Below are 24,634 nucleotides of genomic sequence, written 5' to 3'. Positions count from 1 at the left end.
AAAATCTATGTGTGTGTGTGTACACACACACACACACACTCACACGCACACACGATATATATGTATATGTCAAAAGCATATGTCTTATCTGGATTTTATTGATTTCAAAGGTACATTTAGGCATTTTCTGTATATATAAATGGATACACTAACATGTGATTTGTTGCTACTGTAAAATCCCCTGACAGGATGTTTTTTCATTAATACTGCACATCATGCGTGCGTGCTAAATCGCTCAGTCATGTCCGACTCTTTGTGACCCCCTGCACTATAGGCCACCAGGCTCCTCTGTCCATGGGATTCCTCAGGCAAGAATGCTGGAGTGGGTTGCCATGCCCTCCTCCAGGGCATCTTCCTGACCTAGAGATCAAACTGACACACAGGTTCTTTACCACTAGCCCCACCTAGGAAGCCCGCTGCACATCATATCCTGTCCTCACATACAGACAATTCCACTGACAAAAGCTGGCACTACACAGCTCACCTAAAATGTGAGTGTCACTTCCCGCTGAGTCAAATTTAGAAGGGGGTGCTACTATTTTTAAAGTGACCCAGGCTCTACAGAGTCCATCATTTGGAGAAGTGATATTTCAAGGTGATGGCTGGTTGATTACTCCACGTGGGTGTGAGGCCTGCAGGTGGCCGAGGTGTCACCTGACTCGTTCTTTGTTATGAATCCAGTTACTTAGAGCAGCGGTCCCTCACCTTTTAGGCACCAGGGACTGGTTTCATAGAAGACAGTTTTTCATGGACCAGGGAGAGGGGAGATGGTTTCCGAATGATTCAAGCACATTACATTTATTGGTGCACTTTATTTCTATTATTACATCGTCTCTACCCCAGATCATCAGCTATTAGATCCCAGAAGCTGGGGACCCCTGACTTAAGAGTAGCAGATTTGAATGCTGCCAGAATCATGGAGACTCACAGAGCTGAAGTGACTGACCCACACAGCTCATCAGGGGCAACGCTTCCACTTGAACCCAACTTGTTATTGTCTCCAGTGTTAGTCTTTCACATGGTGCTCTGGGCACCTAGGGATTGCTGGGGAAGGGTGAATTAGTAAGGTGGTGCTTACCCCTCATTTTTCCACTGGCTTTCTTTGTTGATTGGGTTCCTTGGTGCTTCTATATGTCATTTCAGGGCTTCTTTCTCACTAGGGGACCTCTGCTTGTAGGCTCTCCATGTGACCTCTCCACGAGTGTAGCTGGACTTCTCCCATGGCAGCTCAGGGCTCACAAGAGCATGGAAGCAGAAGCTGCTGGACCTTAGTGCTTATGGAAGTGGAGTGACATCTATTCTATTACATTGTGTTGGTTAGAACATGTCGCAGACTCAACCTAGATTCAAGGGGACAAAATAAAAGCATGAACTCAAGGGCCATGATAACTATGAATCTGATTTTGGTGCCTATCCTCTTGTTACTCTCCCTTGCCCTCACCCCTCATGTCATATAAATGGAATCATACAGAATGTACCTTTAAAGGCTGGATTCTTTCCTTTAGCATGCTTTTGAGATTCATTCATGTTGTTGCATTCAGTGGTAGACCACACACACACAAGAAAAGCCTGAGTGCGAGGAGCTGTGGTTTATCAGGGGCTACCGGTAGAGTCTCAGCTGTTTATAGTGATGCTTTGACTGTACCAGCTGCCATAGAGTTGAGAGTCTGACACAGGTAAAGGGCTGGTCTTTCTGAGAATCATTTCTTCTTTTTTTTTTTAAGAAGAGAGAAAGTGAAAAGGTCTGGCAAGGCACTGTTGGTATTCTGGAAGGGACTGTGTTGTCTCTTGCTTTGCAGGGAATTTGTAAAGACTCTTACCAGTGTGATTCAGTAGTGCCAGGAGGCAGGAAAGCAGATGATCTCTCAGTGCCCTTTGGGATATTAGAAGTTTGATCCCTTTCATATGTTGTGTGTGGCTGAGTCACTCAGTCGTGTCTGACTCTTTGTGACCCCATGGACTGTAGCCCGTCAGGCTCCTCTGCCCATGGGGATACTCCAGGCTAGAATACTGGAGTGGGTTGCCATGCCCTCCTTCAGGGGATCTTCCTGACCCAGGGATTGAACCCAGGTCTCCTGCATTGCAGGCAGATTCTTTACTGTCTGAGCCACCAGAGACTATTTTATCCTCATTGGAGACTGGCTGAAGGAGCCAGATGAAGGTCAAAATACAATATCAGCTTTTTTATTGTTAAACTAGATTGGAGAACATGGCCATGCCATCTGTCTCCCTCCTCAAGCCTAGGCTTTGGCTTCTAGGCTGTGAGTTACTGACCTTCTCCTGGGTCAGGAATCTGGAGCTGATAGAACAGGGGGCTGGAAGGACCCATCACAGGTGGGATGTGAGTCTTACGAGGAGACAAGTAGCTCTAAGTCAAGCTCTGTCTTCTCCCAACATACTGGGCTCAGGCTAGTTTGAGAGGCCAAGACACATGCTCTTGAGATGCCTACTGGTAGCTTGGTGAATCTACTCAGGGAGATATAAGTGAGGGCGATGGAGAAAGGAGGCAAAAGTATTCATTTCAACATTTCTTTCTGGGGGTGAGTGGACACCTCAGTGGAAGCCTAGGTGTAAAAGGAGAATTATTGCCTTTATAAAAGCCTTTTATTAAAATAGAGCTTTATAGAGTCACTGTATTCTGCCAAACCTAGAGTCCCAGAGTACCTCCAAGCACTTTGAGGGGGGGTCTCAGAATTTGTATGCTGATTCTGTTGAAGATTATTGCAGAATGTTATACAGTGAAGAACATTGGCTTTGGTGCTTGTGATGGTTAATTTTGTGTGTCAGCTGGGCCATGGGATGCCCAAATATTTGGTTAAACATTATTGTGGATGTTTCTTTGAGAGTGTTCTTAGGTGAGTTTAGCATACAAGTCAGTAGACTGAGTAAAGCAGATTGTCCTCCCTAATGTGGGAGGGCCTTATCCAATCAGTTGAAGGTTTGAATAGAGCAAAAGGCTGACCCACCCTGAGTAAGAGGGAATGCCTTACTGATTTTGAGCTGGGAGATTGTTTTTTTTTTCCCTTGCCTTTGGGTTTGAACAGAAACATTGGGTCTTCTGTGGTCTTGCACCTGGCAGCCTTTAGACTGGAACTTACACCATCCAGTCTCGTGGTTCTCAGGCCTTTAGACTCGAACTGGAACTGTACCATTGGCTCTCGTGGGTCTCCAGCTTGCCAGCTACAGACCTTGGAACTTGTCAGCCTCCATAATCACATGGGCCAATTCCTTATAATAAATCTCTTTTCTTTCTGTGTGTGTGTGTGTGTGTGTGTGTGTGTGTGTGTGTGTACACACATATATATCTCCTATTGCTCTTGTTTCTCTGGGTAGCCTTGACTAATAGAGTGTTAAATATGAGATAGTACACACTCTGTTAGATGTATGACATAGAAAGAGTTCCTTTGATTTGCTAATAAGTTCTCTTTGTTGTTGTTATTATTTAGTCTCTAAGTTGTGTCTGACTCTTTCGCAACCCCAAGGGCTGTAGCCTGCCAGGCTTCTCTGTCCATGGGATTTCCCAGGCACAAATACTGGAGTGGGTTGCCATGTCCTTCTCCACAGGATCTTCCTGACCCAGGGATCAAACCTGCATATCCTGCATTTGCAGGCAAATTTTATTCTACTGAGCCACCAGGGAAGCCCCTAAGCTCTCTCACAAGATCTATAAAAATGGGTTAATACTTGTGCCTGCCCATCTTATGGGTAAGTATTAATACATGTGATCTTGATGGTGATGATGCTGTCTTCATAGATAAAGAATGTCAGATATCCTAACATTTCTCCGTTTAAAATCTCCAAACCTCTTAGATCCAGATCTGGTCAGTTCTGTGTGTGTGTGTGTGTGTGTGTGTGTGTGTGAGTGAGTGTGTGTTTGTCCATGCCATGTGGCTTGTGGGATCTTAGTTTTCCCACCAGAGATTGAACCTGGGCCCTCAACAGTGAGAGCCTAGAGTCCTAACCAGTGGACCGCCAAGGGAATTTCCCAGATCTGGTCAATTCTGATGCAGTCTCAGGAGATTATATATTTTTAATATTTTCTCCACGCAGTGGGTTACTTTCTCAATTAAGTTTTGCTTGGCTTCAAAGTAAGTTTTCATTTATTGAGTTTGGAAAATGGTAAGTAATCCCAGAGTCATTTATGGTTGGATGTAGAATGCACATCTCTGCATTTGGCTAGAAGACCTGTGTCACTTCATTAGAGCCCACTTATTTGGCATTCTTAACCAGTGGGAATATGGCCAGCCACCTAGAGGAATTAAGGAGCCTTGGCTTAGCAAAGTTGCTATCATGGAGTCCTTGCACCAGAATTTATGCACTTTTCTTTTTTCCTCCAGGAGATTCTAAGTTTCTGAGCCTGTCTATTCTTATGACAGACATACTTTTAGAGGCATGATGGCAAATTAACTCAGACACACCTAGGTTCACTTCTGTATTTTAACAGATCCTAGTTCCCTCACAGGCTCCCACCACACTGACTGGCAAGGGGAAATCAGTTCCAGGAGGACTCTGAAGTTTCCAGTTAGCATCTCAAACCCTTCCAGTTTAGGTGGTCTTTTGGGGCAAATCAGGCTTACCTGGTGGCTCAGACGGTAAAGAGTCTGCCTGCAATGTGGGAGACCCGGGTTCTATCCCTGGGTTGGGAGGATCCCCTGGAGAAGGAAATGGCAACCCACTCCAGTATTCTTGCCTGGAAAACCCCAAGGACAGAGGAGCCTGGCAGGCTACAGTCCATGGGGTCGCAAAGAATCAGACATGACTGAGCGACTTCACTTTTTGGGGTAACTCAGTTGATTTGTGTTTAGACGCTCATTCTACCCATAGGACTCATGTCTGTCTTTGATAGACGAGAACTTGGTGCTCTGCCCCAACCCAGCATACTCTGTGTGTGTGTGTGTATAAAACGTGATCTAATCGAGGCTCTCACTGACTCTGTAGCTCACCCCTGATAGTTTGCTGAGCCCTCGAGTTGATCTTAGGCTTGGACAGTATGAGGTGCAGTCTTTATCTACATGGTCATCACTGCACTGTGACAACCATCTGCTTAGGCAACTACAGCAGACGTGGAGCAGTTGGAACCTTCTAGGTCTTCTCCAGACCCCATGGGGACTCTGGAAGGCTGAGGGGTGCTGGCAGGACCAGCACCTCTGAGTCACCAGTGTGGTGTTCTCTCCCATCACTGAGTCTCAAATGGGGATCCGGGCACAACATCTCCCCTCTTCTATCATTGTGTGGAAAGAAGACTGTTCTAGAAATAGGTTGGCGCACTAAGTATTAAAAAGTAAGAAATGATACTTTGCAAGTGAGGAAAGAGAAAAAACATTGAATTGATAAACAAGAGAACTGAAGCATTTAGAAGAAAAGCAATTAGTTCTACCCACGTCAATATTTCCTGTGGGCATCATCGTGTATCACAAGGAAGAATCATAATATATGACAGCAATAATGGTAGTTAACTCATCAATTAAATGTCTCATTATACTTAGTATTTTAGTAGGAAGGTACATAAATCTAATGTGTTACAAAGATTTTCATAGAAATGGTCTGATCTACCAGCCCAGGTTGGATGCATGAGACAAGTGCTTGGGCCTGGTGCACCGGGAAGACCCAGAGGGATTGGGTAGAGAGGGAGGTGGGAGGGGGATCAGGATGGGGAATACATGTAAATCCATGGCTGATTCATGTCAATGTATGACAAGACCCACTGCAGTATTGTAAAGTGATTAGCCTCCAACTAATAAAAATAAATGGAAAAAAAAAAAAGAAATGGTCTGATCTTAGTAGTTAGTGGAATAAGGAGGAGACTATGTAATATAATGATTAAAAACATGGATTTTGAAGTCAGATAAGAGCAGGTTCAAACCCCAACTCTACCCTGCTATAACTGAATGGGTCTTTAGAGACTTAGTTTTTTCTGGAGTAAAATGATAAAGTCCATGACACTTCATTCAATAAGGTAATGTTGTTGTTGTTAGGTTCTAAGTCATGTCTGACACTTTGCGACCCCATGAACTGTAGCCCGCCAGACTCCTCTCTGTCTATGGGATTTCCCAGGCAAGAGTACTGGAGTGGGTTGCCATTTCCTCCTCCCGGCCCAGGGATCTTCCCGGCCCAGTGATCACACCCGTGTCTGTTACATCTCCTGCAATGGCAGGAAGGTTCTTTACCACTGGCGCCACCAAGGAAGCTGTTATTTGTATGGGTAACCCCCCAATTCACAAATTCAGAGCTTGTACTCTGGAAGGTAATTTAGGGGTTATTTATTTGTATCTTATGGGCTTCCTAGGTGGCACTAGTGGTAAAAAACCCACCTGCCAATGCAGGAGATGTAAGAGAGGCAGGTTTGATCCCTGGCCTGGGAAGATCCCCTGGAGGAGGAAATGCCAACCCACTCCAGTATTCTTGCCTGGGGAATCCCATGGACAGAGGAGCCTGGTGGGCTACAGTCCACGGGGTCGCAGAGTCAGACACGACTGAAGTGACTTAGCATGCACGAACACATTTGTATCTTATAAATTGAAGAGAATCCAGAATATGCTCTTTTTTAGCCAACCACAGCAGGGTACACATGTGTGTGCTATGGATGCGGTGGGGAAGGGGAAAGAATTTCTAAATGCTTGGTTTCTCTGGTATTAGAAACAAATGGCTTTGTGACTGGAACTAAAATTCTTTCATTCATTCCAAGTCCTTGGATAAAGAGGGAGTTCTCTTTCTCCCAAGGCATATTGTTTTATTTATTTATTTGCTTGTTTATTTAATTGAATAGTTAATTTACAATATTGTGTTAGTTTCTGGTGTACACCAAAGATATTCAGTTATACATATATTTATAATTTTTCATGTTCTTTTCCATTATAGTTTATTGCAAGATATTGAATATAGTTCCTTATGCTATACAGTAGGACCTTGTTGTTTATCTGTTTTATACATAGTAGTTTATATGTGCTAATGCCAACCTCCTAATTTATGCCTTCCTCCTACATTTTCCCTTTGGTTCCTGTAAGTTTGTTTTCTATGTCTATGAGTATGTTTCATAAATAAGTTCATTTGTATCATATTTGAGATTCTACATATAAGAAATATCATTTGATATTTGTCTTTCTCTGAGTTACTTCACTTGGTATGATAATCTCTAGATACCTCCATGTTGCTGCAAATGGCCTTATTCCATTCCTTTTTATGGCTAATATTCCACTGTGTGCATGTGTGTATGTATGTGCATACCACATCTTCTTTATCCATTCGTCTGTTAATGGACAGAGGTTTCCTTTCTAAAGTCAAAGAAGATGCTAGTGTACATGATTTTTCCAAGATAAGGCTGTAATATGCACCCCAGGAATCCTTGGAGTGCTTGAGAATAGTAAATACCTTTAAAAGATGACCAAACTACTTTTATGAGAAATTACAGTGATATTTGGAGCTTGAAATATATTCCATTCTCATTTTTTTAGTAATTGAAAAATTTAATCAATAAATTAACCTCTTCAGATTAAATTCATTAAAAATTAAGAATATACTTGTTTTTATCAAAGTAGGATACGTTCATGAGTAAAAATACCAAGCTGAAGAGCTTATAAAGAAAACAGTTGTCCTATGCCTTGTCTTTTCACCCATCCTGCTCACTGGAGGCCACATTTTCTAATTATAGCTGTTACTTCTTATAGTTTCTGCCATGTCTCTAAAATAACATGCATTGTAGCTATTTTCAGGTTTATCAATTTTAGATATTATCTGTTGAGTTCTGTTAATTTATTTGAGCTTTTAGCTCACGTTATCTACTTCCTATCCCTCCTCCTAATATAATTATATTACTCCCTTATTGGTTATCTTTGCAACTTTCAGTGAAATATTTATACCTTTTTAAAAATTAAATCAGCTCTGGACACCATCTGATAAAATTGTTCTCCACTTTCTCAGCTTATCGTTTGTATTTTTACAGAACTGAAGAGGTTAGAATTGATGAGGTTATTTGATGAGATACTTACAGTCAAATATTCCATGCACACTTTGACTATGTTGGTTTTAAAAATTGGAATTTAGTAAGATGTTTGCATGATGACAGTGATGTGATATAGTATGATTTGGCTTCCCTTCTTGCACAGCTTTTGTGTTCTTTGTTTCTAATTTCCTTTCCTGTCGCCCGAATTATGTACCTTTACTAAACCTTTTATGTTATTCCAGATTATCAAGAATATCATAGATCCTGGCTCCCTTTATCTCTAGATAAGTTTCTTCTGGAACGTCTGTTCTCAGAACCATCTGTGTTGAATACTTCATAGCAGCTTCCTTCCCTGCTTTCTATATTTGGAGCCACTTTCCCCTAGTTCTCATATTGTCTTCTTTCTTGCTTTATACCCTCTTTTTTGCTGATACACATCAAGTTAACTTCCTGAGAAAAAATATATGGGACATAAATTTCTCAGCTCTTATCTGAAGATCAATTTTGGAAATATTGTTATTCTCCCCTCACATTTGAGTTTAATTTTTAAAAAATGTTTTCTATCTTATTCTTGTGCTGTTCTTTCTGCTGTTCTTATTAGGATGCATGCTGTTCTTCTTGACTGATCTTTTTGTCTTATTTTTTTCTTATGTTTCCTATGTCTGTCTCTGTTGAATTTTAAATTATTACTCAGTTTTAATTTACAGGAGCTCTTATTTACTTGTTCATTTGTTCTCTTATAAGTCTTCTTCATCCACCCCCCATATCTTATTTTTGTTTTATGGATATATTATCTCTTGAGTCTTTCTGAGTCTACTAATTGTGTGTGTGTGTGTGTGTGTTTAATTCTTCTCTGTTTCCTAGTCATTTTCCCTCTCCTTTTCACTTTATTTTTTTGGCATGTGTGTTTACCTTTTAATTAATTTGCTTTTAGGGTGGCCTAAGATAGGAGTTCTAATGAGATGGATAAAACTGGAGCCCATTATACAGAGTGAAGTAAGCCAGAAAGATAAACACCAATACAGTATACTAATGCATATATATGGAATTTAGAAAGATGGTAACGATAACCCTATATGCAAGACAGAAAAAGAGACACAGATGTATAGAACAGACTTTTGGACTCTATGGGAGAAGGCGAGGGTGGGATGATCTGAGAGAACAGCATCGAAACATGTATATTATCAAGTGTGAAACAGATCGCCAGTCCAGGTTGGATGCATGAGACAAGTGTGCTCAGGGCTGGTGCACTGGGATGACCCAGAGGGATGTGATGGGGAGGGAGGTGGGAGAGGGGATGGGGAACACATGTAAATCCATGGCTGATTCATGTCAATGTATGGCAAAACCCACTACAATATTGTAAAGTAATTAGCCTCCAACTAATGAAAATAAATGAAAAATTAAAAACAAAAGAGAAAAAGAAGAAAAAAAAAACAACTCTTACCAAAGTAGGTATAGAGAGAACATATCTCAACACACATACACAAAAAAGAAATGTAAACATATGTAGTTAAACTATTATTTATTCCTCCCTCTCAGCACATAGTCTTACTGGGACTTTACCCATGAAAAGTTCACTCAGTTTTACCCTCCTGCCTAGGTCTTCTGAGATTATTACAGTTTTTGGCATCAACAAGAGAGAGAGTTAAACCCACTCAACTTCACAAACACTCAGGCATAATTCAGTGAATTTTGTACTCATTTTAAGGCTTAGTTGCTCAGTTCAAGAACTGTGAGGTGTTTTTCAGGGAGAGAAGACCAACATAAAGGGTTTACCCATCTCCAGAATAAAGTCAAAAGTCCCTGATACTCAAGACCATTCCCAGCCTGGACTACAGGCTCATCTCCTGGTCGTCTTCCTGGCTGCCCCGTCTGTGTACATTAGTCGGCTTTCTGTACCATGCTGGGTCCTCTGCCTGGAATGTTCCCTTCCTCCCACAACTTCCTGAGTTCACCAAAGGCAGGCATCATATTTGCATTTCTATATCTATTGTTTTTTTTTTTTATCATCTGTGGTCGTTATATCTTAGGCATTGAAAATGTTCAACCAAATTTTACACATCCTTCCAGACTAGAGCAAGTTCATTCATAACTACCCTGAGACACCATCCTTTACCTCCCTTGAATAGATTAATCATTGTATTCCCTGTTTCTTTAGTTAGTTGTATGCATGCCTATTCATCCTGGGAAGTTCCTGGAGGACATGTACCATGTCTTATCAAGCTGGATATCCCAGGGTTTTACATCGTGTGTTGTACCTAATGGGAATCTGAAGTATTTATGTATGTCTGGGAGGGATAGAAGGAAAGACCAGTTACAGATTTTTATTAAAGGTGTATTTATAAGGCTAGCGGGTTTGTAGATACACTTCATAAAGGTGCTATTTTCTGTTCATTTTCAATATATCAAAGCAGTCTCAAGAATAGATTAAGAGTAGATTACTGTGTGCCTCATAAGAATGTGTGTATCACAACAGATATGTACATAGACATGTATCTTCAGCAAAGAGAAAGAAACTGAACAAATAAGTAATAGACACTCTCTAAATTCAATCAGGGGTTAGATCTTTGAAGCTTTGTATGTTCATAAAATGAATCCCTCCCTGAGTTGAAATGCTCACTCAGGCTGACAGTAAGCATCGCTCTCATTGCTAATAACTAAGTAAATAAGCTCTTCTTTCATTTTAATTCTGCTACTTCTGACCATTGGACCAATATTGTTTTATCTGGTGCTGAATCTCAGACCCTCTGAGGCTCACATTGGCTGCAAGTGCCATAGCCCATGGGGTCAGCAGTGTGCCCACATCGCCACACCCAGGGGTTCTCAGTGAGAAGTCTTACTTCCAAGACAGAGGTGATCTCTGATTACTTGGAGCATATTGGAAATTTCGAGTAAGAAATGAAGGAGCCCTGGCACCTGCCCTAGACTGAGGAGCCAGGCTTAGGACCCCAGGTGGCCCTTGAAAGCATCTACAGGCAGGGTAAGGGGTGCAGCCCTGCTCTCACAGTGGGAAGGGGTGGATGAGCATTCACCAGATGACCATCTGCCATTCCCGCTTGTGTCCACTGGCAGAGGCTCAGGTGTGTGGGGCCCATCTGGCTGAGGTAAGGTCTCTCTTAGGGAAGGAAGCCATGCTACAGATCCTGTAGCTTTCAGCTCTCCTGGTGGTGGAGACCATCCAGCAGAGACATCACCTTTCACCAGGAGGGGCTGCAGCCGATGGTGAGGGCATAGTGGACCACCACCACCTTCTGGACCACCAGAAAGGAGCGGTATCCAGGTACACTGTCTGTGTGGCTGGAGCGCTGCAGAGAGGCTTCTCAAAGCTGGTGGCAGCTAAACTGCCCACTTGAATCTAAAAGCTCTCAAATGTTTGCAAGTGTTAATAAACAAACCAAATGTCACAAAAACACAAGTAGCTTACTGTATTTAGCTCTTCCTCCTGTGTCTCCTTCTTCTGCTCCTTCTCACATGGATAGGAAAGGATGATTGTCCATACTGTGAATAATCTGTAAGTGATGTGCTAGAGCCAAATTAACCTCCCAATTAAATGAAGACATTACATGTCACCATTATTCCACTCCACATAGAGTACATGTATAAAACCCCCCTCTGGTTTACAGCAAATCAAGGGTCTGTATGGGTGTTCTTTGCTTCCTTTTGGGTAGGGGGAGGTGGGGAAGGGGTGATTATTCTGTGGAAAGGAAAGCATCAAGCCAAAATAATGATTATATTTAAGTTCTGGATGTTATTTGCTTAAGGTCTTGAAAAAAGGGATACTTGATTTCCTGAGCACAAAAGGTATTGAAGACTTTTGATCTTTAAAAATGTAGAAAATGGTGAGAATGTGCCTGACAACCAAACATATCTGGCTTACTTAACCCCTGCATCTGGAGTGAATGGTGGTCTAGTGCTCCATGAAAGAGGTCTGAACTGTGCCTTCTGTGGCTCCAGAATTTCAATCAGTAAGAACGTTTGTCATTGCCCAGCATCTCGATCAGGTTCCACAGAGCCCTGGTATTAGGGATCTAGTCACTTCCTCACCAAGAAGAAGGATCTCTGATATGTGTGTTCCAGGAGGCATTCTGCTGTTGTCCCCTTTGCCTCTCTAAGGAGGCCTTCTCCTCCATGGACTAGCAATCACTAATCAGGCTGAGAAAGGCCAGTTTGTCACTTCTGCCCAAAAGACTGATAAGCTAAGATGCTGGATGGAACTCAGAAGAAATTACTTTCAGTTTCTCGCTAGCTCCAAGTTAGCATACTCCCACTGAGATGAAATATTAGGACTTGAATATGTCTTACGGAAATCAGTGGATTTCTGCAGGAAATGTTGGTTGATTGGTTAAGCATGCTTCCTTTGGAGTACATTAATTTGCCGACCAAGGTCTGTCTAGTCAAAGCTATGGTTTTTCCAGTAGTCGTGTATGGATGTGAGTGTTGGACTGGAAAGAAAGCTGAGTGCTGAGGAATTGATGCTTTTTGAACTGTGGTGTTGGAGAAGACTCCTGAGAGTCCCTTGGACTGCAAGGAGATCCAACCAGTCCATACTAAAGGAGATCAGTCCTGAATAGTCATTGGAAGGGCTGATGCTGAAGCTGAAACTCCAATACTTTGGCCACCTGATGCAAAGAAGTGACTTGTTGGAAAAGACTGTGATGCTGGGAAAGATTGAAGGTGGGAGAAGGGGACGACAGAGAATGAGATGGTTGGATAGCATCACTGACTCAATGGACATGAGTTTGAGCAAGCTCTGGGAGTTGGTGATGGACAGGGAAGCCTGGCATGCTGCAGTCCGTGGGATCACAAAGAGTCGGACACGACTGAGCAACTGAACTGAACTTAACTGAACCTCAGCATTTGCTTTCCAAATATTCAGTCTTAGAGCTCTGTTCTGTGTTCCTCAGAGGGCCAGTTTCCTATTCAAGAGACTGTTTTGGGGGGAAACAAAAAATACCTGGATTGGTTATTATTTATATCCTCACTGAATCTCAGTAATGTCTTGCCTCATGTGCCCTCTTCTCCTTCTCCTCCGTTTTTTCTTTCCAACAGATACTAACTTTGTGTTGGGGAATGCCCAGATAGTGGACTGGCCTATCGTGTACAGCAATGACGGATTTTGCAAGCTGTCTGGCTATCACAGGGCGGAAGTGATGCAAAAAAGCAGTACCTGCAGGTATTTATGTTTGGGCTTCTTCTGTTGAACACTCTTTTGTGGTATCTTTTTGGAAAAAGAAAATGGCTTACTCAACTTGGGAATTTCCTTTCAAGCAGTTTCATTCAGGAATGGACTTCCAAGGTGGCACAAGTGTTAAAGAATCTGCCTGCCAAGGCAGGAGACACAGGAGATGCAGGTTTGATCCCTGGGTCAGGAAGATCCTCTGGAGGAGGAAATGGCAACCCACTCCAGTATTCTTCCCTAAAAAACCCAATGGACAGAGGAACCTGGAGGGCTACAATCCAAAGGGTTATAAAGAGTCAAACATGACTGAGCGACTAAGCATATTCAGGAATACTTATCACACCATCATCTCTAGTTCACACACTGTACTGGGAAAATGAAAGAAGGCCTATAACATGGTTCCTACAACTAATGAATTTACAGTCAGTGAGATGAGGGAAAACCCTAGAAAAACTCAGGAAAATCATTTTATTGGTAAAATGTAAACTCAAAAGTTTGAGGTTTTAGGTGGAAATTATGTGAAAATTATAAGATTAAACAAAGTTAAATGAAGATGAAATAAAAATTTAGGTCATAAAGTTAATTTTAAAAATACATGGTCATTAAAAAAATTTTTTTTTATTCTTTGGCCACATCGAGTGGCATATGGGATCCTAGTTCCCTGATCAAGGATTGACCCTGTACCCACTCCATTGCAAGTGTGGAGCTTTAACCACTGGACTGCCAGAGAAGTCCCCATCTAGCCATTTCTGAAGAATAAATACCATTTTGGAGACACAGGCCTTGCTCATAGGGCTTTTCATCAGAAAAAGTGAAGAGACCGTGTTTTGCTGCCTTGGTGTTGTCATATCTGTCTTTGATCCCTGATTCAAAGACACAAGTGAAGGGTGCTTTGCAGCTTGGGTATTTGACAGGGTTACTAGCCAAGTAGTGCCCTCGGGCAGTGTCACTGGAAAAGCTCTTTCAGAGCATCTCTGAGGTGCAGAGTGCAGTCTGTGGCCCAGACCCTGTGCTGTCTCCGCAAGGTCTCGGCTCCACAGCCTTCTGCTCTTCTCGCTCTTTGCCTTCCTCAGGTCATCTGGCTTCAGTGGTGTTTGCATGCAATGGACTCATTTTCCTAAACCTGTGTGCTGTGCTTAGTCACTTCAGCCATGTCTGACTCTTTGCCACCCCATGGACCATAGCCCACTAGGTTCCTCTGTCCATGGGCTTCTCCAGACAAGAATACTAGAGTGGGTTGCCATGCCCTCCTTCAGGGGATCTTCCCGACCCAGAGATCGAACCCACATCTCCTGCATTGGCAGGTGGATTCTTTACTGCTGAGCCACCCAGGAAGCTCTTCCTAAACCTACTAGATCCAAAAATGAACTCATCTCCAAAGGGTGGAAAAACTCGTTCAACCCAGGCATAGTCTTTGGTTCTCAGAAGTTGCATATTTTTGGTATTAAATCAGCCAAGTAACTCATTTGGTGAAAAGTACTAAATGTTTTGAAAATATTATCATTTTCTTACATCTTAGGTTTTGGGGACTGGGAAATGGAAAGTTTAAGCTTCCCTCAAAGTTTTAGAAATTATGACTCAAGTATTACAGTAGAATTCTCTTATATTCTTGATGTGCTCTTATCATCTGAGGCATCTGTGTGTCTACATCTCCGTGTTCATCTGTATGTGTACAACCATAATCCGAACACATTGGGAGAGTGAGCTTCACTTTTTAGTGTGGCTTGAGCAGTCTTTCCTTACCTGTCTTGCTTCTTATTGACTATCATCAAACACTTTAAGAAAATCAAGAGTACTGGATAATTTTTATGCAGATAAGAGAACTTAGTAAGTTTCTAACTAAGAAACACTTATTTCTCTGATGGTGTCCCTTCTCTAGCAGGAAAGATAGCATGCCCTGTGTTAGCCACATCCCTAATAGCTCAGGGACCTTTGGCTTATTTCCTGCATTGCAGGCATCTGAAATCTAATGTCCAGACAAAGGAAACCTGTATCTACCATTGAACTTCAGCTTGAAAAAGCACATAGAATAGGGAAAGCTGGATGTAATGATGGCACTTCATTTGTTTGAAGACTCCATTTAGCAGGGGTTGATTTTACCTTGTGAAGGAAATTGCCAGCCTGTATACCATCACATCACTTAAATGAGGTCACTTATCTAGCAAATCCATTCAGAAAGGGAAAGTGGGAGGAAGCTAAAAAGGCCTTTAAGCAACTGGCTAAGTGAAATGGTAATAGAGCATAAGTTTTTACCTCCGAAGAGAAAGAAATCCTCTTGTTCTCAGGCACGGCTAATTTAGTTTTGATCTATCTTTCTTTTTAAAGGTAATTCACCAAGCGTGGTTGTCTCTTTTCCTGATTTATAGTTGGAGAACACAGCCCCAGAGCAGCGCATTACATGAGATGGGCACACGGGGAACTACAGATGATTGACTTAGTGGTTTAGGAATTGTGCTTCCTAACTTCTGTGGTTCTTGTTAGCTCTGAAATTCTTTGATTCTGTGATTCAAATCATCAAGAAAAAGCTAGGTTGCACAGCTAGGTATGCACAATTTTAGAAGATGGGTTGTGTATTGTTGGGAAACCCATGCCGCTGCTTCTATATCACCTAAGCCTTGTGGGCTGAGTGTGGCCACTCTTCCTTGTTGGTGTCACCTGAAGGCCTGGAGGGGGACATGCTCACAGGGTCCACTGGCAGCCTTGTTGGAGGACTGGCCTTTGCAGCCCCATCGAGGGATGGCTTTTCTGCTCTTGCATTCTGTTAGTGTCCTGTGCCGTGGTTCACTCTACCAAGTTGGTGGGGGGCATAACCCATTCCTAGAGGGATAAACCTTGGTCTTCAGACCATATTCGGTGTGAGGTCCAAGAAAGTGGATGGTCCTGGCAGTTACTGCCTCGCTGAGGGTCAGTATTACTAGACAGGAGCTTCTACTACCCAGTTTTTTCCTAATTTTTTTTTTCATGCTGCTTATTAACTCTGTTAGTTTACTTTTCTCTAAATGTGAAGAATGAAAAGTGAAAGTCTTAGTTGCTCAGTCATGTCCAACTCTTTGTGACCCCATGGACTGTAGCCTGCAGACTCCTCTGTCCATGGAATTCTCCAGGGAAGAATACTGGAGTGGGTGGTCGTTCCCTTTTCCAGGGGATTTTCCTGACCCAGGGATTGAAACTGGGTCTCCTGCATTGCAGGGAGATTCTTTACCATCTGAGCCACCAGGGTAACACTTACTAACCTTTTTTAAACTTATTAACCCTTCTGGTTTATTTTTCTCCAAATGTGAGGCATATGGAAATTAGAAAGAATTTGCAGAGTTTTATCATCTTGATTTTTTTCAACCCAGTTCTCTGTTTTCTTTTTTAGTGGGGGTGGGCAGGAAAAGGAGCTGCAAAGACAGTGGCTGACTTGCTGAATCTTTTCTTTCCTTAGCTATATCTTGGTTAGAGCATCAAATTGCACCCTTTTTTCTTGTTCAATTGGTGACTTTTTGTGATTTTTTTTTTTCCTATTCACTTGTTTATTTTGTTGGGAATTAGGAGAGGAAACAGAATCTGTAGTCCAAATTTATTCTCCTGTCCTTCTCAGGAAGTCTCCCAGAGTTGTGTTTCTAAAATGCAGATTTGATTATGCAACTCCTTTGCTTGAAACCCTCCAGTGGCTCTCTTCGCCTTGTTTTTGGGATGAAGTTTAAATTACTTCACCTGGTCTGTAATGCCATGGTCTCTTCCATGGTCTGACTCCTGCTTACTTCTGTATATTATCAGTTGCAAATCTTCCCTTCAGCATCTACATTCCAGGCATACTGACCTGAACCGTATTCAGGTTCCAGAATTAACCTCCATCTCACCCCTGTGCCTTTGCAATGCTCCTTTTTTGCCTAGAACGTTCTTTTCACTCCTTTTCCCAGCTAATTTCCACATGCTCTTTGGATCTCATTTCTCCTTGCCTCTGGGAAGCCTGTCTGACCACTCAGCCCTGTGTGTCTACTGTTTGTATTGTAATTCCTGTGTAGGGTCATACTGTTGAGTAAATCTTTTCTGATGGCACACGTGTTTTCAGTGCGTGTGTATGTGTGTTTCACAGTGCATAGCACGGGGCTGGGTATAGAGCGGGTATTCAACAGATGCCTGTAGAATAACAAATACTTGCTCATCTAACTCTAGATCTTTGGTTGCTTTGCAGTTTTATGTACGGGGAGCTGACCGATAAAGATACCATTGAAAAAGTGCGGCAAACCTTTGAGAACTATGAGATGAATTCCTTTGAAATTCTGATGTACAAGAAGAACAGTGAGTATTCAGAACATTCTGAATCATACCTTGATGTGCGTGGAAGAGCATATCTACTTTTTCTCTATTGCTGTCCTGGGTTTTCTTTTCTCTCATCAGCTAAATGTTGTGGCTTGAAGCCATTGTGTACGTTGGACTAAATGGTTTGGATTGATGAGTTCCAGTTCTGCACAGGAGCATTTGTACTTCTCACTAACCAGTTAAGACTTCTTGATATCTTTTCTGCCAAGAGTTAGTGTTTTTCCTATTGATTTTCTTATGATTAGTTGCTGCTTAAGGTGCTTGTAGACTGTAAGGCTGTTTTGCTGGGAGAGAGGAGGTGGGTTAGATTCTCTGTCCAGTTCACCTCATATCTATCTCCCTCTAGCACTTAGCACAGTGGGTATTATCAGTTGATTGCCCAGTTAAGAATTTCTGAATAAAATTTTGTTTCCCCAGTGACCCCAGTTTTTTATAAAAGACAGTATTAGTAGTCATATTGTTTGTATTGTTAATTTATATTTGTTTTCTCTATAATCACTTCTAAAAGTATAGTAATGAAGAATCTAGGCCAGTAGCCATACACAAGTATAAAACTTACTTTTCTCTTAGAGTTTCCTATTGAGTTAGGGAGATGAATTACATTACAAGTATGAACAGTGGGCCATATGGAAGCATGGCAGTAACGGTGCAGGCGTGTTGAAGGGTGCTTTCTGTTTTTAAAAACACTATTTGCTTTGTAAAGAATCCTGTCCTTTATATATAGGATTGAACTAGGTAGGTCGTTGGTTCACTAGAAAATGTCCGGAGTGGCCCAGGTGGCACAGGAGGAAACGTGTTTATTTTGGTGGCATTCAGGATAATGTGTTTCACTCTGGAAAGCAAAGGGCACATGTGACTTTTATCCGGAAGGACCTGGGGCTTTTTTTTTCAGTCTGGAGCGCTGGAGCAGACAACTGAGAGGGCTTTTTCCTGGGTGGCCGCTGCAGATGCTGAGCCGAGAGATTATCTTTGAGCATCAGCGACTCTGCGAGGGCTGGTCCCGGGCTTTCTGTCTAGAGCTGCTACCTTGCTTATTTCACCCCCTCAGCCAGGAGATCTAGTTCCTACCCTGCTACCTCCCCTAGTTCCTATCTTGAGACATTTTGCCAAATAGGGCTGAGAGGAATGAAGTGAAACACGGTGACCAGCTCTATGCCAGCCCTTCCTCTATGGGAACACAGCTCAAAGCCACAGCTCTTCCCAGGAGCACGCCAGCAGTGCCTTCTCACGGGAGAGGGGACTCTGCCTGTGTGCCCCGAAATAAGGGAGTGACTTAAAGGTTTCCCACGCTGGCAGCTTTGTGTTCTGAACAGCGTGGATTTCCTCACGTCACAGAATACTAATTGGGATCCCATGAGACGCTAGTGGTAAAGAACCCACCTGACAGTGCAGGAGATACAAGAGATGTAGGTTCAATCTCTAGGTTGGGAAGATCCCCTGGAGTAGGAAATGGCAACCCATTCCAGTATTCTTGCCTGGAGAATCCCACGGACAGAGAAGCCTGGTGGGCTACTATCCATGGGGTCACAAAGAGTTGGACATGAGTGAATGACCAAGTGTATATATGCATAGCATAGATCATAAAGACAATGCCCTGCATTTATATTTTGCTTCAGAGTTTTCACGCTTTATTAGACTACGCATTCAACTTGCTCAAAGTCCACTATACATGTTGGGCACTAAAGAGAAAGAGAGGGATACAAAATTAAAACCAAGGTAGTGATTCCATTTGCTGTTGTCTTCAGTGGACATATACCCCAATCCTATTGCACTAAAGTATCTCATTGCACTAAAGATGACTCTGGTATTTCCACTTCTGTCCCTTAGGCAGACAAGGCCTATGCATAGAAGCAGGTCAATGCAACTCATGTTTTTACCAAATTATCAGCATCTCTCCCCTCCCTGGAGGTTGTGCTGGGCTTACTGAGAGAGACATGCCAGTCCCCGGAGTGGCATGTCAGCCTGGGCACGGACTCTACATCATGGGTGATATGGAGGCATTCTCAAGGGTAATTGAGGTCCTATGAAACTTTTACCTTAGCTTTGATTTTAGAAAATACACTCAGTGGAAGGTATGACTCCACTTTATTTAAAAATGTTGATTTTCTAAGCCCAGTGAGGTAGGCGTGGTGGATGTCATCTCCATTGTATAAGAAGGTAAATTCCTCACTCAAGGTCTTGAACAGCCAGGACTTGGTTTCCAGTGCTTCCTTATGGCTATTCTCTCCAGAATGGGTTAGATTTAGTGGGGGCACAGGGCAGGACCTTTACACATGATGATGCAACCCTGCATAAGGGACAACTGGAAACTAGTTTGCTTGCTGAGTCCTCAGCATACCCTGACCTAGAACTGCACCTGTGCTGAGGGGTGAACTTCTCTTTTGGATTTACACAAGGATGTCCGGTGCGTGTGCAGGGGTTCCGTTCAAGGTTCAGTTTAGTTCAGTCACTCAGTTGTGTCCGACTCTTCGCGACTCTTTGGACTGTGGCACACCAGGTTTCCCTGTCCATCACCAACTCCCGGAGCCTACTCCAACTCATGTCCATCATGTCAGTGATGCCATCCAACCATCTCATCCTCTGTCTTTCCCTTCTCATCCCGCCTTCAATCTTTCCTAGAATCAGGGTCTTTTCAAATGAGTCAGTTCTTCGCATCAGGTGGCCAAGGTATTGGAGTTTCAGCTTTAGCATCAGTCCATCCAATGAATATTCAGGAGTGATTTCCTTTAGGATTGACTGGTTGAATCTCCTTGCTATCCACGGGACTCTCAAGAGTCTTCTCCAACACCACAGTTCAAAAGCATCAGTTCTTCAGCACTCAGCTTTCTTTATAGTCCAACTCTCACATCCATACATGACTACTGAAAAAACCATAGCTTGGACTAGATGGACCTTTGTTGGTAAAATAATGTCTCTGCTTTTAAATATGCTGTTGGTCATAGCTTTTTTTCCAAGGAGAAAGTGTCTTTTAATTTCATGGCTGCAGTCACCATCTGCAACGATTTTGGAGCCCCCCAAAGTAACATCTGTCACTGTTTCCACTGTTTCCCCATCTATTTGCCATGAAGTGATGGGACCAGATGCCATGATCTTAGTTTTCTGAATGTTGAGTTTCAAGCCAACCTTTTCACTCTCTTCTTTCACTTTCATCAAGAGGCTCTTTAGTTCTTCACTTTCTGCCATAAGGGTGGTGCCATCTGCATACCTGAGGTTATTGATATTTCTCCTGGCAATCTTGATTCCAGCTTGTGCTTCATCCAGCCTGGCATTTTGCATAATGTATTCTATATATAAGTTAAATAAGCAGGGTGACAATATATAGCCTCAAGGTACTCCTTTCCCAATTTGGAACCAGTCTGCTGTTCCATGTCCAGTTCTAACTGTTGCTTCTTGACCTGCATACAGATTTCCCAGGAGGCAGGTCAGATGGTCTGGTATTCCCATCTCTTTCAGAATTTTCCACAGTTGTGATCCACACAGTCAAAGGCTTTGGCATAGTTAATAAAGCAAAAGTAGATGTTTTTTCTGGAACTCTCTTGATTTTTCTATGATCCAGCAGATGTTGGCAATTTGATCTCTGGTTCCTATACCTTTTCTAAATCCAGCTTGAACATCTGGAAGTTCATGGTTCATGTACTGTTGAAGCCTGGCTTGGAAAGTTTTGAGCATCATTTTGCTAGCGTGTGAGATAAGTGCAATTGTGCAGTAGTTTGAACATTCTTTGGCATTACCTTTCTTTGGGATTGGAATGAAAACTGACCTTTTCCAGTCCTGTGGCCACTGTTGAGTTTTCCAGATTTGCTGGCATATTGAGTGCAGCACTTTCACAGCATCATCTTTCAGGATTTGAGATAGGTCAACTGGAATTTCATCACCTCCACTACCTTTGTTCGTAGTGATGCTTCCTAAGGCCCACTTGACTTCACATTCCAGGATGTCTGGCTCTAGGTAAGTGATCACATCATCATGGTTATCTGGGTCATGAAGATCTTTTTGTATAGCTCTCTGTGTTTTCTTTCCACCTCTTCTTAATATTTTCTGCTTCTCTTAGGCCCATACCATTTCTGTCCTTTATTGTGCCCATCTTTGCATGACATGTTCCCTTGGTATCTCTAATTTTCTTGAAGAGATCTCTAGTCTTTCCCATTCTATTGTTTTTCTCTATTTCTTTGCATTGATCAGTGAGGAAGGCTTTCTTATCTCTGTTTGCTATTCTTTGGAACTCTGCATTCAACATGGGGCAGAAATGGATGCAGATAGTGTTGGCTTCTTCCTAGGATTCTGTTCCTTGCTGCAACTCCTCCAAATCCTACCCTCTCTTGAGGAATTTAGAAACTTTAAATTATTTTTTTAAGTATGGGAATTTTACAGTTGTACCAAATTCTGTGCCTTTTTTCCAATAGCTTCTTATTGACCAACTAAAATATACCTCAGAGATATTGTAGGTTCCATTCCACAAATTTTGATTTCCCAGTGCATGTAAAACTTATGTTTACACTATAACTGTAAACATAACTGTTTATTAAGTGTGCAGTAGCATTATGTCTTAAAAAGTTCATATATCTTCATTAAAATTAACTAATTAATTTATTGCTAAAAATTGCTAACCATCATCTGAGCCTTCAGTGAGTTGTAATCTTTTCGCTGGTAGAGGGTTTGAAATACTGCAAAAAAAATTACCAAAATATGACACAGAGACATGAAGTGAGCAAATGCTGGTGAAAAAATGGCACCGATAGACTTGCTCAATGTAGGTTGTCACAAACCTTCAACTTGTTTAAAAAAATTCAGTGTCTGTGAAGCGCAATAAAGTGAGGTCTGCCTGAACTCTGTTAGACCCTGGGCTTGTTCCTAGGAATGCGGTGATGAAAAGACAGACCCAGCCTCGGCTCTTCCAGTGTTTGCAGCAGTCAGGGGCAGCATCCGTAGGATAGAGCTGTAAGTGTTTTGATAGCAGCACACCTGGGGATTGTCCCTTCACTCCCAACGTAGGAGGTCAGGGAGGGAAGTCTTCCTAACAAGCAGGAAATCCATGGAGAACCCAAAGGGTAGTGCTGAGTTAGGCAGAGAGAAGGGCAGGGAATATCCCAGGCTGATGAAAGGAATGTGTAGATAACAACAGCAGTGAGGGAGCACTGAAGTTTGAAGAGACATTCAGAACAGTGCTCCTCAGACTTTGATGTGTATATGAAATCACCTGCAAATCAAAATTTGTATATTTCTATTCAGACAGGTCTACCAAAGGGCCTGAGATTCTGCTCCAGGTGTTGCCAGTGCCACTGGCCCAAGTATCACATTTTGAGTAGCAAGGACAGAAAACAGCCACAGTGAAAGCTGATTTCCATGCCTTTCTCTTTTATGGCACCCAATGGAGTGCCTGACACAGAAGGTGCTCCACCTGAATTGATGGATCAATATCTCTTGAATAAATGAGGAGTCACCAGTGAAGCTGGAGAGGTTGGGAAGGGTCAATGCAGCCACATTTAAGACTTTAGAATTTATCTTAAGGGTAGAGGTGGTGGGACCAGAGAGTGGGGTGAGGGGCATTGAGGGGTTTTAAGCAGGGTTTATTTTTTGTTCAGTCACTAAATTGTGTCCAACTCTTTGCAACCCCATGGACTGCAGCATGCCAGGCTTTCCTGTCCTTCTCCCAGAGTTGGCTCAAACTCATGTCCATTGAGCTGGTGATGCCATCCAGCCATCTCATCCTCTGTCATCCCCTTCTCCTCCTGCCTTCAATCTTTCCCAGCATCAGGGTCTTTTCCACTGAGTCAGTTCTTCACATCAGGTGGTCCAAGTATTGGAGCTTCAGCTTCAGCATCAGTTCTTCCAATGAATATTCAAAGTTGATTTCCTTTAGGGTTGACTGGTTTGATCTCCTTGTGGTCCAAGGGACTCTCAAGAGTCACCTCTAGCACCATAGTTTGAAAGCATCAACCCTTTGGTGCTCAGCCTTCTTTATGGTCCAACTCTCACATCCATACATGACTACTGGAAAAACCATAGCTTTGACTATACAGACCTTTGTCAGCAAAGTGATGTCTCTGCAGGGTTAATTGTGTATTAATCAGATTTTCATTTCAGAAAGACAACTCCATCAGAGAGTGGAGATGGAATACAACATAGGAGACAGGAGGTGGGGGACTTGTTAGGAATCACCCCAGTGACAAGATGGTTGTGGGCTGCTGGGGGAGGGATGGGGAAGAGGCAGTTGAGATAGAGAGGTATCTAGGGAAATGGGAGGAGGCTGAGTGTAGGGACTTTGCTGGTGTTGCTTTCTGATGGGCAAGTATCTGGCACACAGTCCTCCTGGAGGAGGCGCTTGGCACGTGTTTACTGAGTCACTTTAAAGCAACCTGATATTTACCAAGAAACAAATGGCTGACCAACGAGTGACTCAGAGCAAGCACTTCAGAGCCAAGGAGCAAGCTGTGTGAGGCTGAACTGACCAGCAGTGGCCTGGGAGGAACAGATTGAACAGAAATGGATGGGAGGAGGGGAAGGAGGAGGCCGAGTTTGCAGCTCCTTTCACAATTTGTAGTTCAGAAACCCTCAGCATTTTAAAGCTGTTCAAAGTCCCCTGAAGAAAAAGTCATTCCTTTGAGATTTTTAAAATGTGAAATGTCATTATTTAAAGGAATTTTTTTCTCTGATATTTAAATTGGTGATGGGTTAGTCTCTAAGTCATGTCTGACTCTTTGAAACCCTATGGACTGCAGCCCACCAGGCTCTTCTGTCTGTGGAGTTTCCCAGGCAAGAATACTGGAGTGGTTGCCATTTCCTTCTCCAGGCGATCTTCCTGACCTAGGGATCAAACTCGGGTTTCTTGCATTGGGGGCAGATTCTTTATGGACACTAGGGAAGCTGGAGAACACATATGAAGGCTTAAAGAGGAAAATCAATCACCTCAAAGACTCCAAGAAATACTGCTATACCTTACACTTTTTGATGTTTCGTCTTGCAGATGTTACATAATTAAAACTTTTCACATGTATGCAATATGAAATCATACCTTTAATCTTTTATCATGAAAATGTCATAAAAATATCCTTAAAAAATTCCCCATAAGTATAATTTAGAAGGAATTTTATTAATACTTCCTTTATTGTTGGATATTTATGAACTGTAAATTTTCTTGATTAAACACAATGCTGGCATGAAAATCTTTGTGCAAATGTATTAGTTGACATTCTGAAATATTTCCT

At 42.5% G+C, this 24,634-nt stretch overlaps 1 protein-coding gene across 2 annotated transcripts in view; it reads left to right on the top strand.

Moving 5' to 3' along the window:
* The window catches only part of KCNH1 (potassium voltage-gated channel subfamily H member 1), a 406,132-nt gene that overhangs the window by 17,537 nt on the left and 363,961 nt on the right, over nt 1-24,634 (top strand). For both annotated transcript variants that reach the window (XM_043486214.1, XM_043486213.1), the window contains exons 2-3: nt 12,992-13,115; nt 17,302-17,408. In XM_043486214.1, the coding sequence (XP_043342149.1) occupies nt 12,992-13,115; nt 17,302-17,408 (231 nt within the window). The remainder of the gene's footprint in view (nt 1-12,991; nt 13,116-17,301; nt 17,409-24,634) is intronic.

This window comes from Cervus canadensis, chromosome 13 (assembly GCF_019320065.1).
Source record: "Cervus canadensis isolate Bull #8, Minnesota chromosome 13, ASM1932006v1, whole genome shotgun sequence".
Taxonomy (NCBI): Eukaryota; Metazoa; Chordata; class Mammalia; order Artiodactyla; family Cervidae; genus Cervus; species Cervus canadensis.
This window is presented reverse-complemented; position numbering and strand designations above follow the sequence as displayed.